Source organism: Balaenoptera borealis, assembly GCF_965194805.1.
Source record: "Balaenoptera borealis genome assembly, chromosome: 5".
NCBI lineage: Eukaryota > Metazoa > Chordata > Mammalia > Artiodactyla > Balaenopteridae > Balaenoptera > Balaenoptera borealis.
The window spans coordinates 120,720,630-120,738,239 of record NC_138862.1 but is presented as its reverse complement, the minus strand read 5'-3'; the positions used below and the strand labels follow the sequence as shown (position 1 = coordinate 120,738,239).

Below are 17,610 nucleotides of genomic sequence, written 5' to 3'. Positions count from 1 at the left end.
GGTTGACACTCTCAAATATAAAAGCACAACAAAATACAAACAAATATTTGAGAAATGTAAACAATATTAAATAAAAATTTACTATGAACAATGAGGACAATTGGTCGAGCCAAAAGCTGTATCTATGAGTCTCAGGACAAAAACATAACACTATGAAATAAATATTATAGCAAGAATCAAGAGCATGTTATATTCAGAAAAAAATAAAAACTAACTTCTCTAAAAGGAGAGCAATCAGAAAATAAGAAATAATTATGTTAAAACAATTTCTATTCTATTTCAATAGAATGTCTAGAAAAGATAATGCACATGTAAGTGACCTTCAATTTAAAATGTAAAATTCTCCTGAAGGTTCAACAATAAGTAAAAGAGATATAAAATGTAATAGAAAAGTTTAGAGATATAGAGCACAAAGCCATATGTTCAGGCATCCCTATAAAAAGAGAATCAACAAAAGAAAACAGAATTTAGGGCTATAACTAATAGTTGAAAATATACCTGACTTATCTTTACATTTAGACAGTCTACTAATGTCTGGCAGAATATTATTTTAAATATACATATATGTAGATATATACTCATAATGTTTCACAAAAAATAATTTGAAATGCTGAAATTTTTAATAATTATAATAATAACTTTACCTCCACAGTAGCAAGAACAAGACTGGCACAAGATATGTCATGAATAATGTTGATGCAAAGTGACTGACAAGCAGCAAGTCCTTTGTCTCTTCAAAGTTTTGATTATCATTGATCCTAGAATTATACATGACAAAAACAGTAAAATGTGAGGGCAAAATGAAAATATTTTCACATAGGTAACAACCCAAAAACCTTATTTTCCTGATAGTCTTTCTAAAAAACAGCAATTTTCTCATCAATGAAATGAGTTTTTAAGATCTTCATTTTCCTAATCAGTAAATTCTGGATGGTTTCCAATGGGCCATTTCTGCTTGACATTTGCTAACAAGACTAACAACAATATCAGTTACGAAAACAAAAATGACTTGATGAAGTGCACTAGAAAATGTAAAGGAGGAAGATATGCTCTACATCTAACCCGGGAGTGCGATGGATAAATGTGCCATTAGGCAGGAACAGCAAACCCAACAGTCTATGGGCCCAAATTCTGTTAGGAGAACATATTAGAACTACTAGTGAAGTGATGAGAAGTCACTCATGACCCTGTACAATTTTACTGCATAACTGATGAGATCTATTCCTAAAATCATGTATTCAATCATTTATCTTCCAGGGCAGATATACGAAGGAAGCAAACATAGGTGTATGCATACAGCATATATATGTGATATGCTACCACCCATCCACAATGGTTGACAAAAGCATTATCATTATCTCACATGGTAAATGTCCATCAAGGGTCAACTGGGGCTCTACTTTGCTTTGTCTTCACCTGAGAGCCCAGACTATACACGTTCCATTTTTGGGTTTCCACATTTGTTGAGGTGGGAAGGAGTGCACGTGGTAAACTGTTTTCAAGCTCCAGATTTTCAGCCGGAAGTATGGAAATTGCATGTTTTCATGGACCTTTATTTTTTTCATCAAAGCACAGCTAGCTTTAAGAGCAGTGAATTGCAATTCTCTGTCTAGAGGAGAAATGACCACAAATTTTTGCTGAATAGCATTTATGACTAACATATTTTAAAGATTTAATACCTTTTGTTTAATTTTATCATAATATCATCTTTGACACAAAAGGATTAAACTTATTTCTGTAAAAGAGGGGTATTAATACTTTTAGCACATGCAGGTTTAGGTCCGGGTTCTTATCCTATGGCGAAATACCCATCATGTAATTAGGAGAAAATCATCCTGTCTCTAAGATCTTCCATTTTCCCAGGCGTAAAGTCAATCTCAAAGATCTTCAACTTTCTTATCAATAAAATTCTAGAAGGTTTTAAAGGGGCCTTACCTTCTTGCTTGACATTTGCTTCTACTTTACAGACAAGACATAAGAAACTTAGTACACAGAAAGGTTAGATGACAAAGAATTTCACAGTATATGTTCATGATCAATTTGAAATCTATTACGTCATTTATATACCTCAGATTACATATATTTTATTTCAAATACACATAGCAAATCCCCCAAAATAAAAGCAAAGGAGTAGTAATAATAATCGCAACTACCAAAACAGAATTTGTCTTAAAAAGGCCAAGTGATCTATTGTCTTCTTCAAATCTCCATTTGCCTATCACATACTGGGCTCTTAGAGGCAAATGCTGGTTATAGAATGAAAAAATTAGATAAATTTAGAAGTGCCCTGAAAAATATGTCATGTCATAGTCAAGACAGTATCTAAGATGTATTGTATGAAATAGTTATCAGCAAAATGCTCTTCAATCTCTGCAGGATTCTCTACACTTGAAAGAACAGATGCTCGTTGTATTTGATGGGCTGCAGAACCACTGCCTGCATTGAAAACGAAACAATCAGGAGTGAAGTGACATTGAGGTGCAGCAAAAGCAGCCACTTTGCAACAAGTTTATATTCAGCCACTTTTACCTTCCTTGAGTACCAGTGAGATTCTGGTAACAAAATATCAAGAAAATATTTATTCCTTTTGCTTGATTTTAAATTATGGATTTGCTTAATTCATTTTTCCTCTCAATATGGGAAACAGCATATTAAATGCATGCAACCAAGATTTTTATTTTCAATGATACAAGTAATACAAAAATTACTGCACTCTCCTTATAAAAATGCAAGACTTGTAATGATAAAGAAGTTAAAAATAAAATTATCTTTCATATTCATATTAAAATTGTCTTTCAACATTCATTTCATTTCATGTTTCTCTCCCAGAATCAGTTACTCATTTTAGTTTTGTGTAAATGTTTACAAGTAATGTTATATGTTTATATGCCTCTCCATGTATAAAGTTTATGTAGATATATATTGTGTTTAAGTGTAAATATGTTTGTATTTGTGTGTGTTTGTGTATGTATGTTGTATTCAAGATATTAATTATTGAGTTGTAATGTGTTTATTTCTGTGTGCATCGTGTTATTTCTCAAATATAAAGATCTCCTTCAATCTTTTTAAAGTTCAGTAGTAAGCTGATATTAAGCTAGTATGTTAAGATATGATCAGACTGGTTCCTAAAATGTGGAAATAATTCTATACTTATATAGTAACTAGCGTTTACCCCAAGACTTCCTGGTTCCCCCAGCCACCTTGCCTCTCCCAAGGAGCCCCATGCCCCAGCGATCAGCTTGACACTTGGCTAGCAGAAGTCCTTCAAACCTTGCTCCAGTGCCCAGAGCGGCCAGCAATTATTCTGAATGGCCAAAGCAGTTAATTATTATCAATATCGCCCCGGGATATATCAAAATATAATTTGTCATTTTGCCATTGGTAATTCTTTCTCCTACCTTCTTATATTACTTGTCTTCATAACATGTTTCATCTTCTAATAAATGATAAAAAATAATCATAATTACATTAACTTGATAAGGGTGGGGGGTTTTCCTGTGTTTTTTACTGCTGTATCCTAATTGCCAGGCATATGGCAGGCTCAAGGAATGTTTATTGAATTAATATCCTCACGCTCCTACCCACACTGAAAATCTCTATAATTTTTGCTAATAAAATAAACTAAAAATATCACATTGTTTTGTCAATTAGCATTTCCTGGTTATAACTGAGATTGGACATAATATTTTCAAAAGATTACTGCTTACATAAATATATATATTCTATAAATTGCCAGATTACATACCAGTTTATTGTTCACTGATTTGCTTTCTCTTATATTGGTCTCTATTAAATTTGTTGAAGTCCTTGTACTTCTTCTGAAGGCAACTTTCTATCTGACACATTCCAATATACAGTTTTCACTTATTCCTTTCCTTCATTTATGTTGTTTAATTTGCAGATTTAGCTTGATTTCCTTTATTTCTAGGGTAGAATTTTCTTTTTAATTTCTGTAACTTAAAATTTTTGCTTTTTGTTCTTGTTAGTTACCAGCTTTATTTCACTGCAGTAAGAACAAAAGACTTGCATGATTTCTTTTATTTTGAAAAATGTATTTTTTAAATTTTCAGTAAAAGTTAGTCACAATAGACAGGCCAAGTGGGTTTGTACTCGCACCCAGCGCCTCAGTGACTTGGCATGTAAACATTTCTTCTTACCCTTTTTGGGTAGCTGTGGAGGCTCAGTTCTACACACTCATTCAGGGCAAATGGGATCTTGAACTTCTGTCCTCCAGGACTATGACATAATAAATTTCTATTGTTTAAGCCACCCAGTCTATGATATTTTGTTAATGTCAGTGAGTTGACTAAGACAGGGCATTTCATTTGCCCTCATCCTTGGTGGCTATTGAAGAATATGCCCAGCTTTCACAGTTCTCTTCATACTCACAGCAGATTGGGGTCCCAAGGGCTGTTTACTTTCAAAGAGTCATGGGAATTTTCAAGTCTAGACTCATGGTTTGTTTAGCGGCACTTCAATCTCTATTCACATCCACTTGAATCTAATCAATTCCATGTGCCAGCTGCTTTTGGAAAATAGTTTTCAGATCTGCTGTCTTTCTTTACTTTTTGCCAAATGTCTCTCTCTCAAATTAAGCTTTCAGACTCCTCTGGCAAAAGCTATACCCCTACTCTGATTCGTGTCCTGAATCATTTTATGCACTGACAGATATTACTAGTTTTCATACCATTATACTGCTATATTTTCCTGAATTACCTTAATCAGGTGAGAAATTTTAATAATAAGAAAGCAAGCTACACTCTTAGTCTGACTTTTGCTTCCAGGCTGAATTTCAGAGGCCTTTGTTGCTACCATATTTTCATGATTTTATCTCCTGCTGTAAAGATTAAAAAGCATTTTACTGCTTCATTATTTGTGTACCCTGAATTTTTCAGATTTCTTCATTACTTTTTATTTTGGCTTGAAAACACTCTATTTTCTGAGTTCATCATTTTCATGTAATACCTGGTCATATCCAGTCAATAGTGATCAATACACAGTATTATAATTCAATTCTAGAATATATTCCCCAAGATCTAAAAAAGTTCAGTAAGCAAATGATCTAGCTTCTGAGTTATATCTGATGAGTTTTACCAAACGTTTTGCCATTTCATGGCATAGAAGGCTGTCCTTCCATTCTCAGGAAACAATTTCTTAATTGCCCATCACCTGGTCCTTAAAATAATGCCAGCTATTTTAGGCTTCTGATAGGACAACCTCACTTCCAATAACTATACCATTATTTATATTAGGATAGGATCGGATAGCATAGGATGGATATGCTATAGTAACACCAAAATTCCAAAGGCTTAAAACAACATATCTATTTCTAATTCTTATGGCATGTATGATGTGAGCTGGCAGAGGTTTCTGCTCCCTTAGGAGGTGAGATCTTTGAATTTGGACTTGGTCTGGGATTGGTTTTACCAATGGGCTGGTGGGAAATGCGATGCAGGCAGAGACTTGAAACCACTAACATGAACCATGTGAAGCATAATAGCGCACTAGAAGATGAGGGGACACGTGGAAGAGAAGGGAGTGCCCCGTGTCACAATTTACTAACTTCCAGAGATAAGAGGGAGGTCATTTCAGATCATCTCACCTACTGGCCAGCTGTCAATAGGCACATGATAGAGCCCATCAGAAATCATTTGAATTCCCTCAGACCAGGAGAACTGCCTGGACACTAAAAGAATCATGAGCTAAATGAAATAATTAGCTTTTTAAGGCAATATGTTTATGAAACCAAATAGATTTTCAAGATTTAAGTTTCAGATTTTTTTGTTGTTGTTACATAGCAAAATCTAACTGATACATGAAGTAGTATCTAGAAATGGGGTGCTGCTGTAACAAAAACCTAAAACATGTTGTATTAGTTTTGTGTCTGGAATAAGTGAAATCTGGAGAAGCATCAAGGAAATTGTTTGTGAAACTTGGAAAAGTGGCAACAAAACTGCTATATCAGGCTGGAAAAATAGCAACCTGTATTATATAGTGTTGGAAAAATTGTTAAAACTGCTGCCTATGGCAACTTGGAATATAGAAATGTAACCGTGGAGCTTAAGAATCTGGCTAAAGAAATTGCTAGAATTTAATATAGAAAATTCACAAATATTTATATCTTTGAATAAACAATATTAGCAGTTTTCTCAGTGAGTCCCCCCTTGCCCCCCTTATGTATATTCTGGTATGTTTAAATAAGAAAAATAGATGGGTGTAATCATGTGCTATAGAAGAATACTGGAAACAAATAAATATTACCTTATATCAACTTTACAATGCATGCTGAACACATTGAACTGAAGTGTTAACAAAACAAACTTGAATTTAACATGGGGTGAATCATTTTGAAAGGAAACTTAGGTGTGATTCCAGTGCTTAAAGTTAAAATTCTAATCACACATAAATAATCATAATGCTATACTGTAAAGAAAGATTAAAAACAGAAGTTTATAATTAGGATTTGAAAAGTGTGTATAATATAATAGAAAATGCCCCATATATTATCTAGGAAAAAAAAATAGCAAATGCACCAGTCAAACTTAGCTTGAAGAAAATGCATTTATTCCATTTTCTTACTAAAGAAAATTATTTATCTTTGATTTTGTATTTTCACTTTCTTTTCAATCTAATCATAGACTTTAGACTTTTTGTAAATGTCATTTTATAGACTCATCTTGTTTTGAAAATCTTAGTAAAGAATACATTAGTGACAGACAAATGTATCCAAAAAGAAGCCCAGTAAGCAGAATGGGAAATCCTGTTTTTAATTTGATTTATTTCTGCTGAAAACCATCACTAAACTTTATCTAAACATCAAGGAAATACATGATGAAACAGTATCTATAATTCTTTAAATATATTTATTACTAAATTCTATATTCTGAGCACAGTGAAAATAAAAATAACTAGGACTTGGACAAAAAATTCAAATTCATATATTAATATGTATATATTTGTTCTCAAAGTTGGTGTGCCCAAGGGCTCAGTCCCTGATCATTTTCTCTGTCTATACTCACTCACTTAGTGATCTCATCACATTCCTGACTTTAAACATCATTATAACCTGATGATACAGAGTTTGTATTTATATCAGAGAAGTTTCTCTCAAACTTTAAACCTGAGCCCAAATTTTACTTGTTATTTCCACTCAAATCCCTAACAAATATCAAAACTCAATTTGTCCAGAGCTGCCCGCCTGATCTTCCCACATCCCAAACTGCTACAAGCACAGCCTTTCACATAACATTTGATGGGAAACTCATTCTTTCATTTGCTCAGACCAAAAAATTTAAGGACAGTTTGATTTTCTTTTTCTCACACCCCACATCCAGTTCATCAGGAAAACCTGTTGGCTGTACCTTCAAAAATATATCTAGAATCTGACCACCTCTCTCCATCACCATGTTCCTGATCTGATTCCCCATCAGCTCTGCCTGGACCACTGCCATACCCTCCTAACTGTTCTCTGTTTCCATCCTTCCTCAGCTATATTCTTAAACATGTGTATCAAATCATGACTCTCCTCTGTTCAAAACCCCACAGGAGTTCCTCATATTACCAAGAATAAAACCAAAACCAAAACTTTCCTCATTTCTCATTCTGCTCAATTCACTGGGGTCTCTTTGATACTTCTTGGTAGAGCCAGGTACATCCTTATCTTAGGACATTTGCACTGGCTAGAATGCTCTTCTCTCAGATACTCACTTTGCCAATTTCCACACCTTTTCAAGTTTGCTCAAATGTCACTATCACATTGAGGCCAACCTTGTCCAAACTGCAACATGATCACTGCTTCCTTTCCACCCACTCTTGATTTTCCTTATGCTCCTGGGTATATATACACACTGTGTGTGTGTGTGTGTGTGTGTGTGTGTGTGTGTGTGTGTGTGTGCATTTTACTTGTTCAATAGCATTTATATAGTGCCTGGTACATAACATGTGCTCAAAAAATATTTGTTGAGCACATGTAAAAATGAATGTTAGTGAATGAACATTTATGACTAAAGAATTCTAAAATTAGCTAGGACACGAATAGAGTAAAACACAATTGGTAAACACTGCAATGTAATTTCTAATTTCAGAGGATTAAGTCATTTCAATATCATCTTCCTTAGTAGTACTTAAATTATTAGAAATACATTTAGCTTCCCTCTTTTCTCAGGCAAATCTCATTTCATTTATACTTTTTTTTAAAAATTTATTTCTGTCTGCGTCGGGTCTTCGTTGCTCGGTGCGGGCTTTCTCTAGCTGCAGTGAGCGGGGTCTACTCTTCATTGCGGTGCGGGCTTCTCATTGTGGTGGCTTCTTTTGTTGCGGAGCGCGGGCTCTAGGCGCTCAGCCTTCAGTAGTTGTGGTGCGCGGGCTCAGTAGTTGTGGCTTGAGAGCTCTAGAGTTCAGGCTCAGTAGTTGTGGCACACGGGCTTAGTTGCTCCGCGGCATGTGGGATCTTCCTGGACCAGGGATCGAACGCATGTCCCCTGAATTGGCAGGCAGATTCTCAACCACAGCGCCACCAGGGAAGTCCCTCATTTATACTTTAAAAGTAAATTTAATTTCCCTTCTCTTATAAATATATTCACAAACAAAGACAATTTAATTTAAAAATATGCGTGACCATAAAATAAACCCTGTTAATGGGATTGTTTTAGAACATTAACGTTTAATTTAAACGTAGATAAGTGTAAACTGCCATCTTGCTGTTTGGTTTATATTTATGCCATGTGTTCTTTGTTCTTCTTTTCCTCAACAGTTATAGTTTTATATTTATACAAATATATAATTTTGAGATCTAATACGATAGGTAAATCTATTTTATAATTGCATACAAGACTAACACAAATGGAACTGTAATGCTGAATCCTATTCAGATTAGGAAGATGTATTGACAAAATGACAACAGCAATTTCATCCAGTATTCAAACCAGTTTTGATTTTGTGTTCACAGTTAGGATTTGCTTTGCCCTGTTAAGTTCACAAAAGTTTTGTACATTTAAAAGTTGTAAAATTAAATTTTCATATCTAACTAATATGCCATTTGACAATATTGTGATTATTCTTTTAGAAAATAAGAAAAAGACCAAATTATGATGTTGTGCACAAGATATGATAACTAAAGATGTCATGTCTCCCCTGCTCACTTAGCATGAGAATTTGGGGGTGAAGAGAAAGTGTAATATTCTTTGTAGACAATGGTCATTGGAGACATATTGGGTCTAAAGTGTCACATGGAACTAGGGAGCATGGTAGTAATAAAGACCAAATTTAAACATAGAGATGTATTCAGATTTCATCAACATGATTTTGTGTTCACTATATCTTTTCTTAGTGTATTGCTTTGAGGCAGCAATAGAAGGTGGAATTTAAATTTTTAAAAAATATATAAAAACTTTACAAGCTTTTGAAATTAAACCTAACTCTCACACATTTTATCTTCTCCCTTTTCCTGAATATACTGAAATATATTTTTATTTTGAGTAAAAGAAGACAAAAATAAGATTATGATGGATAATAATTAAAATATCACATTTTAAGGAGATACTTGCTTTCAGGTTTTGTTTTGTTTTGTTTTGTTTTTGAAATTTACTAAAATTTCATCACTCTGATAGCTACAGATATTTTTTACAGTAATTTCTATGTAGTACAGTTTAATAATAAGAGACTATCATTGAAATATTGTGTTTTATTCATCAGTTGGCAGTAAGGTCCAGGCTATGATCAATATTGTTCTTGAAATAAATGTGTAGGAAAAAGCATGAATAGATGGGATGATAGATAGGTCAATAAATAAATTGATAGATCCTTGCAATTTAATCATAGAGAAAATTATATACAATATTTAGATGCGTTGCTTATAAGTTAGTAGGGAAAAGCACAGTTGTACTGTCCTGGTCGGATCCTTTATGGCAGTATTTGGAGAGAGATGGGATGTCCCATTGAGTTAGCTCTTCTTCTCAAGCTTAATTAATTGATTCTAGAAGAGCTAATTTACCTGTTACAAATTAGCATAAAGCATGAAAGATATTGTTGGGGAACAGGTATGAGGAGGAGAGTGAAAACCTGACTCTCCGCACATCAAAGCAAATCCTTTGCAAAAATTTTTAGCCTATTTTCCTTTGCTAAAACATTTTTCTTTTTCCTTCACCAAGGCTAAAAATGCTTTCTGCATCCCCGTGGGAACACTGCTTTGACCACCCTACAATCAATGTAAATGACCGAACTGCTCACAGGTATTTTAGAAGCAGTACCATGTAGGTCACTGAAGTGAATAATTTCCTTTGAGAACAAAAAACAACTCATGATGAAAGGAGCTGACCACCTCCAGGTGTTATTTACTAAGCTGAACTTTCAAATATCCAGAAGTATCCTTTTCCCTTTAGAGTGCTGTCCCCAGTGTCCAATCATGTGACAACTTCTCATAAAGACCCCATTCACATAGTCATTATTGTTCTGATGAAGACCTTCTAAGTAACAAATAAAATAAGTTTGCTTCTGGGTACACAAGGGCATGAAAATTAATGGAGAAAGAAGGTCCTTTTTCTGTGTGGATCACCTATAGTTACACCTTGCTAAACAAGGAGAGAGAGAAAACAGATGGCTTGAGAAAATTACAGAAGACTTGGGATTCCATGTGGGTATTTATCACCAAAATTTCTATTAAGGGAAAATAATTACAGTTAATTACTCATTGCCTTGATTTTCTTTGTATGAGTTTTGTTACTGAACCCATGTTTGGCTGCTTACTGCTTATAAGCCTATAATTCAAGAGGCAAGTGTCAGTAGAAAGGAAAAGTGCTTTAATCAGAAAAGCTGGCAATCTGGGGAGATGGTAGACTCATGTCCAGACACCAGCTCTGAAGATGCTGCTCGGTCATGAGAGTTTTTAAAGGGAGAGTGGAAGGGGAAGAATCTCAGTGAATCATGGAGGCAAGAGGGTATGAGAGCTAAGCATTTTTAACTACTTAATTCTTCATTCTTACTTCTTTTTATCTAGGAAAAGAATCAACAGGTTAGACAAGGTATTGTGTGCATTCAGGAGAGAGCATAAGTCAGGAATTAGTTTCAATTACTTAGTGATCTCATTCCTATAATTAGATTTTTAAGGTTAGAGGGGAACAGAAATGGGTAAACAGGAAAGGGACAAAGAGCTGCTTTCAGTTTGACTCAAGTATATAATTTGCTTTATCATTTAAACCAGGCATAGCACTAGTTGATCAAGTAATGAAACCAAATCAATTACTATATATGGAAAATATCTCAATAAATGTTATCATTGGGTTTATCCTGATTCTAGCATTCTTTTACATAATTTGTCTTAATGTTTGAAAGTTGGAAATACTCATCTTCACATCATATATTATAATTAATAATACATTTATTTGGTTTAGCCTCTATACTCGATGCCAATTACTAAAACAAAACAATTAAAAGGGAAAGTCTAATGAGGAGGTTGGCTTGCCATACATTTTTTGTTTTATTTATAAAACAATAAAAATAGATAACACACTATGTCTCAAGCACAGATGTTTTATCTTTAAAAATAATTCTGAGAGTACAACTTCATTATCTTCATTTTCTAGATGAGGAAGTTGAAGCTTAGTTAGAGAGGTAAAACATTTTGCTCAGGGCTAATCATTTAAAAAATTGTAGAAAAGAAATTGAACCTCAGTTTTTCTGGCAACAAATATTTTACTCTTTTTATTACACTATAAAGCTTCTAAATTTGAACTGAAATTTAGCTTTAAAAAAAGTTGAAATACTAGGATTAGAAAATAGTAAGAAAGATTTTTCTCGTGTGTGTTATGCAAGAATTTGCACTAATTTTTGAGTAATCATGCCAAAACTATATATTGTATACCTGATATATCCATTACAAAATTCTACCATATCAAGACAATTATTGTTTTAGTTCTCATATATTTCATTTAATATGTATGCGCTATTATACTGCCATCTTTAGTGGCCTCTGGTGACAGTCCACTGAAATAACATTACTTTCTCCTTTGCTTACAGACCCTAATTTGTTCCCATCTTATGGGAAGATAACTATTTCCTGCTCAAGGAGTATATCTAAATTTGTCTGAAGTTCAGTTGGGGCAATTGCATTCTTCTTTTCAGTGATTAGTTCATGGTCATTTGATTCAATTCTGGCCAATAAGATGTGAAAAAATGTCTTCAGGGACTTTGAGGAAAAAAATCCCCATTATTTAAAATGAACCTTGAGGAAGAAATAGTCTTTCTTCTGTTATGTGACTTTGCTATGTCTGAACATGGTACACAGAACTCTTGCTGCTGTAAGAAGCCTGGAAGAAGAGCTTCTAACACACTGAGTTTGGCGGAGCAGAAAAAATAAAACTCAGGGGTTCTTGATTAAACAACAAGACCTGGGGACACTGTACCAATAAATTTCAGGCTACATATGATAACAAATTTCCTATGCTTAAACCATTTGAGATGAGCTTTTCTGTTATTTGTGGCTGAAGGTATCCTACTTGTCACCCTGTGATACAGTGGTGCATTTCTATTTCTAATCATTTTGAAACCCAACTTCCTTATGGTTCAGTCTAAATGAAAGTTCATTCAAGTGAAATCAAAGGGTCATTCAGAGCAATTGGTACCTGCGATGCACTTCCTCTCCTTTTCTCTCTCTCTGTACCAGCATTTTTTCTTCGTTAATAATTTGAGGTGAAATTCACACATAAAGTCAAGTAACTAAAAGTGAACAATTTGATGACACTTGGTACATTCACACCGCTGTGCAACCACTTCCTCTATCTAGTTTCAAATTATTCCCATCCTTCCAAAGTACATATGGCCATACCATACCTTGAGAGCAAGGCATATTCAATACTTGTCTTTGTATATCCAAAATATAACACAACTCCTGGCACAGAGTAGATACTCAAAACAAGGTCTTTAAAAATACAAGAAGAGTTGTTTCTTTATCACTAAACTTTTTATTTAATAAACACAAACCTAAACTTAGATCCCATAACACATTTAATGAAATTATTTATTGTTGACAACCAGATTAGTTAATATTATAAAACTTGCCATTTTTTAAGAATCTGTCCAGTAAAGTAAAAGATTACAGAAAAATGCAATATTCTGAGAAAAAACTTTTACGGATAATTTTGATGTATTATAGAGACAATCTATCACTCTATTACATTAATTTAAGTAAACATGCATTATAAGGTAAATTACTCTATAAATTAGTGTAAATATATATTATAGAGGTATATAAATTATATTTTATTTTATATTTATATTCAGTATTATAAAATATATATAACAAAATAACAATGCATATTATATGTATGTGTGTGTGTATATATATATATATATATATATATATATATATATACTCATAAATCTATATGTATAAATTTGGAAAAGTTAAAACCAAACTCAGAATTAACAATAGATTCCAAAAGATAAAAAAGTGAAATATGGTGGAAAAGACTGTTTTCCTTTTGTTCACAGACTGTCAGGTCTAAATTGTTAATGTGAGAAATACTTTATTGTGTTTCTTAAAATCATCACTAAATAACAGTTGTTATTCAGCTGCTTAATTGATATTTATATTTACACTTATTTTTAGTTTGTGTTACTTATGGGAAATGTTTCGATTTCAAAAGAAGATTCTGAAGAAAAAAACGTAGAAATAGATAATATTGTGGTGGGCAGTTGGGATACTGAGACACCATCACAAAACAGTTACAAAACACATGCTGAAGGAAGGAAGGGTTGAAAACACACGTCTGCAAACTAGCATTTCATGAGAAGCAAACATAAGCCACACACATTTTAACGGACTTTTCAGTTATTTCAATAACGTTATTTTTTTTATAAATTAGACCTTGTATTTAATCTTAGTTTACTCTAAACTTTTCAAAAGCAGATACAATAAAGAGTATTTTCATGTTGCTCAAGGGGTCAAGGTCATGCATTTGACACCAATTCTGACTGGTTAGTTCAACCTAGAAAACTTTGACTCCCTGGTGAGGAGTCCACTGGCCTCAGTGAAAATGGTAATGTCTCAACAGGAGCTCATCCCCCCAATGTAGGGGAACAGACTGGAGTGCTGTGTTCTGACAGAGTGAGGAACATCCTTCTGTTCCAAAGCCAACAAAGCTAACATCTGCAATTTTACTTAACATCAAGGGATCATTTGAAAAGAATAATCATAATTAATTCACATCAACAAATGAGTATTAACTATGATCATGTCCTACACACACAAATTTATGCATTTGCTACAATGACCAGGTGTAGTAGTTACTGTTTTCTCTGTGTGTACGTATTTGTGTGTGTTTAATACCTGTGCTAGCAAAATTATTTGTATTTGAAAATTCAGTCAATCTTCTGTTAAGATGAAAAGAACTAAGAACTGCAGCATATATTCACCCAAAAGTAATACTGATTCCATTCTCTGTCAACAAAATAACTAAGAGGATAATACTGATTAGACCAGTAAGGCTTGGTATCCTTGCTGTGTGGGGAATTACGTGGATGGAATAGTAAACTCCAAGTACACCAACAAAGAAGTTTTCCAGTCAGTGGTCATGGAACAGAAAGGTTCCAGACCAAATTAAATTGCCTGAACCACAATGTTAATGTGATTGACATTAATACCACACGTAGCATAAAGCAAGGGGAAGGAGCTGGAGTAAGTTAACACATTTAGGATAGAATGCAAGTGCTTTGGAAGGACTCTACTACCTGAATGCATAGTACACAATCCCTAGTACACAACTGTCCTGTCTCTCTGCCTATCCTGTGATGATATGGTTACCAGAATGAGCATCGAGGTTCAAGCAAGGGAGCCCACCTGGGGAAGATGCCCAGGGCAAATGACACACTCTTGCTTTATCACAGATACACAGAACACGTTTGTCTGGCTAGTAGCTGTGGCTTGCCAATTAACTTGCTGAACAGCCATGGGTTTTATGTGAGTTTCTTGGGCATAGAACTGTTAGAGCCAAAATGGGTGTCATCAGTGGGTGACTGAATTAAGATCTCATGAATAATGAGTGGTTCATATGTCTCATGTTTATTTAATATATTCGTTATTTAGTGCTTCTGGTACCTCATGAATAATCAGTGTTCTTAGTTCTCCCATCCTTTCTCTTTTTAACTCATATATGCTCTACTTACTAACTTCTTATCTATACTTAATAGAGCTTATGAGTTTCACCCATTTTTTCCTTGCAAGAATCAAATATTCTCAAACAATACAACAAATAGCTGAACCTCAGCTATTAAACTCTGAACTGCTTTAAACCAGCTAAAATCATCAGAATTTTTTAAATCTAGGAAAAAAGCATAAGTTGGATATATTTTCATGGATATGTTTATGTATGTGTGTGGAGGGATAGATAACTAGGTAGATATTAAAGAGACGACTGTATTCACACATAATGATGAGCAACTAACTTGAATGTACGAGAATTATTTTGATTTGCAAACCTGGGAGTCACATGATAGTAGCTATGAGAGGGAAATTTTACATTTCTTTTTTGAAAATTAACAAATTTAATTAATTGATAAGAAATTCAACATTAAAGTAATTTTGAAGCAATTATTCTTTGAAAGAGCTGAATTACCAGAAGCACCAAAGTATTTTATGAAACTAAATGTATATATGTGGTGTTAAAATTTGTATTCTTTTTTTAGAATAAAAATGTATTATTAACTGTTATAAATTTATTTCTACACTTTCTATTATTGCTGAAAATAGTACTCTCGAATAATTGTAGAGAGTGCTGTGTCCCTCTCAGACTGACTTATGCAACTGTATCAAACTTAAAATTAATATAATGTATAATATGTCCAGTTTGTACTACTCTAAGTATTAAACTTAATTTTTAAGCAGGATCAACTCATCCAGTATATGTCAATCTTGACACATTCCATCTGAATGGTATGCTATCTTGGCAGTTTCAGTTGGTAACGAATATATCAATTTTAGATTATAAACCAGTGTGTTGTTGTGTGTATGGGTATATTGGGGATAAAGGTAGTGTTGACGGTATGAGCTTCTCTCTGTGCCCAGATACCAGCATGGGAGGAAGAAGGTGATGATGCACCTTTTTGGAAGGAAAGAGAAAGGGAGAAAATCAACCATGATACAGAACATGAATTTTAAATTTTCACAATAATATGCACATGAAGCTCTTTGTTTTAAACAGTAGAGTCACATTTATTTTTTAAAGTTAAATTTTTTTTTTTTGGTTCCTTCTGTCATCAGAATAAAATGAGACCAGTTATAAACTACAAAGAAATTTAAGTTTTTGTGGAGAGTTGAATACAGGAGTGAAGTGAGCAGTTCTAACTTTAAGCTACATATTTAAATTTCAAATTATACAAAGAAAAATATTAATTCTACATCAATTGAGAATAAATCTTCAGTTCCAATCATTGTAAATGTACTAATTTCAAGTTATCATTAGCTGTCCTACTGGGAATCAAATGGATGCAATTAGCCATCCATCAATCTAAAATATGTCAGAGCCTAAAGACATATTTGGATGAATGTTGGCAAAATTAAATTAATCTGAGATTGTTGATCTGGCACTACCGTGAACCAAGAAGAAAGAAGGATAGTTGTCTTCTTGCTTATTAAGCCATTATTCAACTCTGTCTCATAAATGTGCACTTACATATCTCCTTTCTGCTACTATGTGTCAATTTATTAACCGTTTCTGTCAATGATTTCAGAGGAGTTTCACGAGGCAAGTACAATAAAAAACTTTTTTTATTCTAAAGATTTTTATGTATATACTACATCTAAATCAAGAACCATTTCAACCATTTTCAGTGAGGTATAAGTGTATATAGTAAAATGTACAGCTCTGAAGATATAATATGATGAGTTTTGACATGCACACACCTGGGTAACCAACATTCTCCAGCAGATATAGAGCAGTGCTATCACCGAAATTCCCTTCTGTCCTTTTCCAGTCATTGCTCACTCCCCCAGGAAAATGCTATTCTAATTTCTATCATCAAAAATTATTTTCCTGCCTATAAACTGCAAACATATGGAATCATACAGTATACACTCTTCTGTCTTTGGTGAACATACTGTTGTAGATGCTCACCCTTGTGTATATCAGCAGTTTGGTCCTTTTTATTGCTGTAAATAGTTTACCCTCCTATTGATGGACAATTTGTGTTAAATCCAAGATTTTGCTGTTAAAATAAAGTTGTGCAAGTTTTTGGAAAATTGGTCACAAATATATCATTCTAACTCTCAATTTTCTATTCTCTTCTAATAATCTATTCATTATCTTATTTATTGTAACTTTATGATAAACTTTACATGTTGCTGAATTTGATTTCCTAAAACTTTGTTTTGTGTTGATAAAATATAGGTGTTTGTAATATCTTTTTATAAAGTTTTTACCAGGTTTTGGATCAGTCATCTTGGCTTCACAAAAACAGTTGCAAAGTTTTCCTGTTCTGATTTTAAGAGAGTTTTTGTTTGTTTGCTTGCTTTTTATTGTTTGTTTGTTTAAGATAAGTATGTCTTTCTTAAATATTTCGTAGAATTCACCAGTGAAGTCATCTAGGTCAAGAGTTTTCTTTGTGGGAGAATTTTCCTTT

The 17,610-nt window shown here is 33.5% G+C and overlaps 2 protein-coding genes across 2 annotated transcripts in view; both read left to right on the top strand.

Moving 5' to 3' along the window:
* LOC309629906 (endogenous retroviral envelope protein HEMO-like) overlaps positions 1-17,610 on the top strand; it is a 488,920-nt gene that overhangs the window by 222,731 nt on the left and 248,579 nt on the right. The gene's annotated exons all lie outside the window — the stretch shown is intronic.
* LOC309629533 (uncharacterized protein) overlaps positions 1-17,610 on the top strand; it is a gene marked incomplete at its 5' end in the record, with an annotated part of 255,429 nt that overhangs the window by 89,495 nt on the left and 148,324 nt on the right. The window contains one exon of the mRNA XM_082393617.1: positions 10,149-10,229. Within this exon, the coding sequence (XP_082249743.1) occupies positions 10,149-10,229 (81 nt within the window). The remainder of the gene's footprint in view (positions 1-10,148; positions 10,230-17,610) is intronic.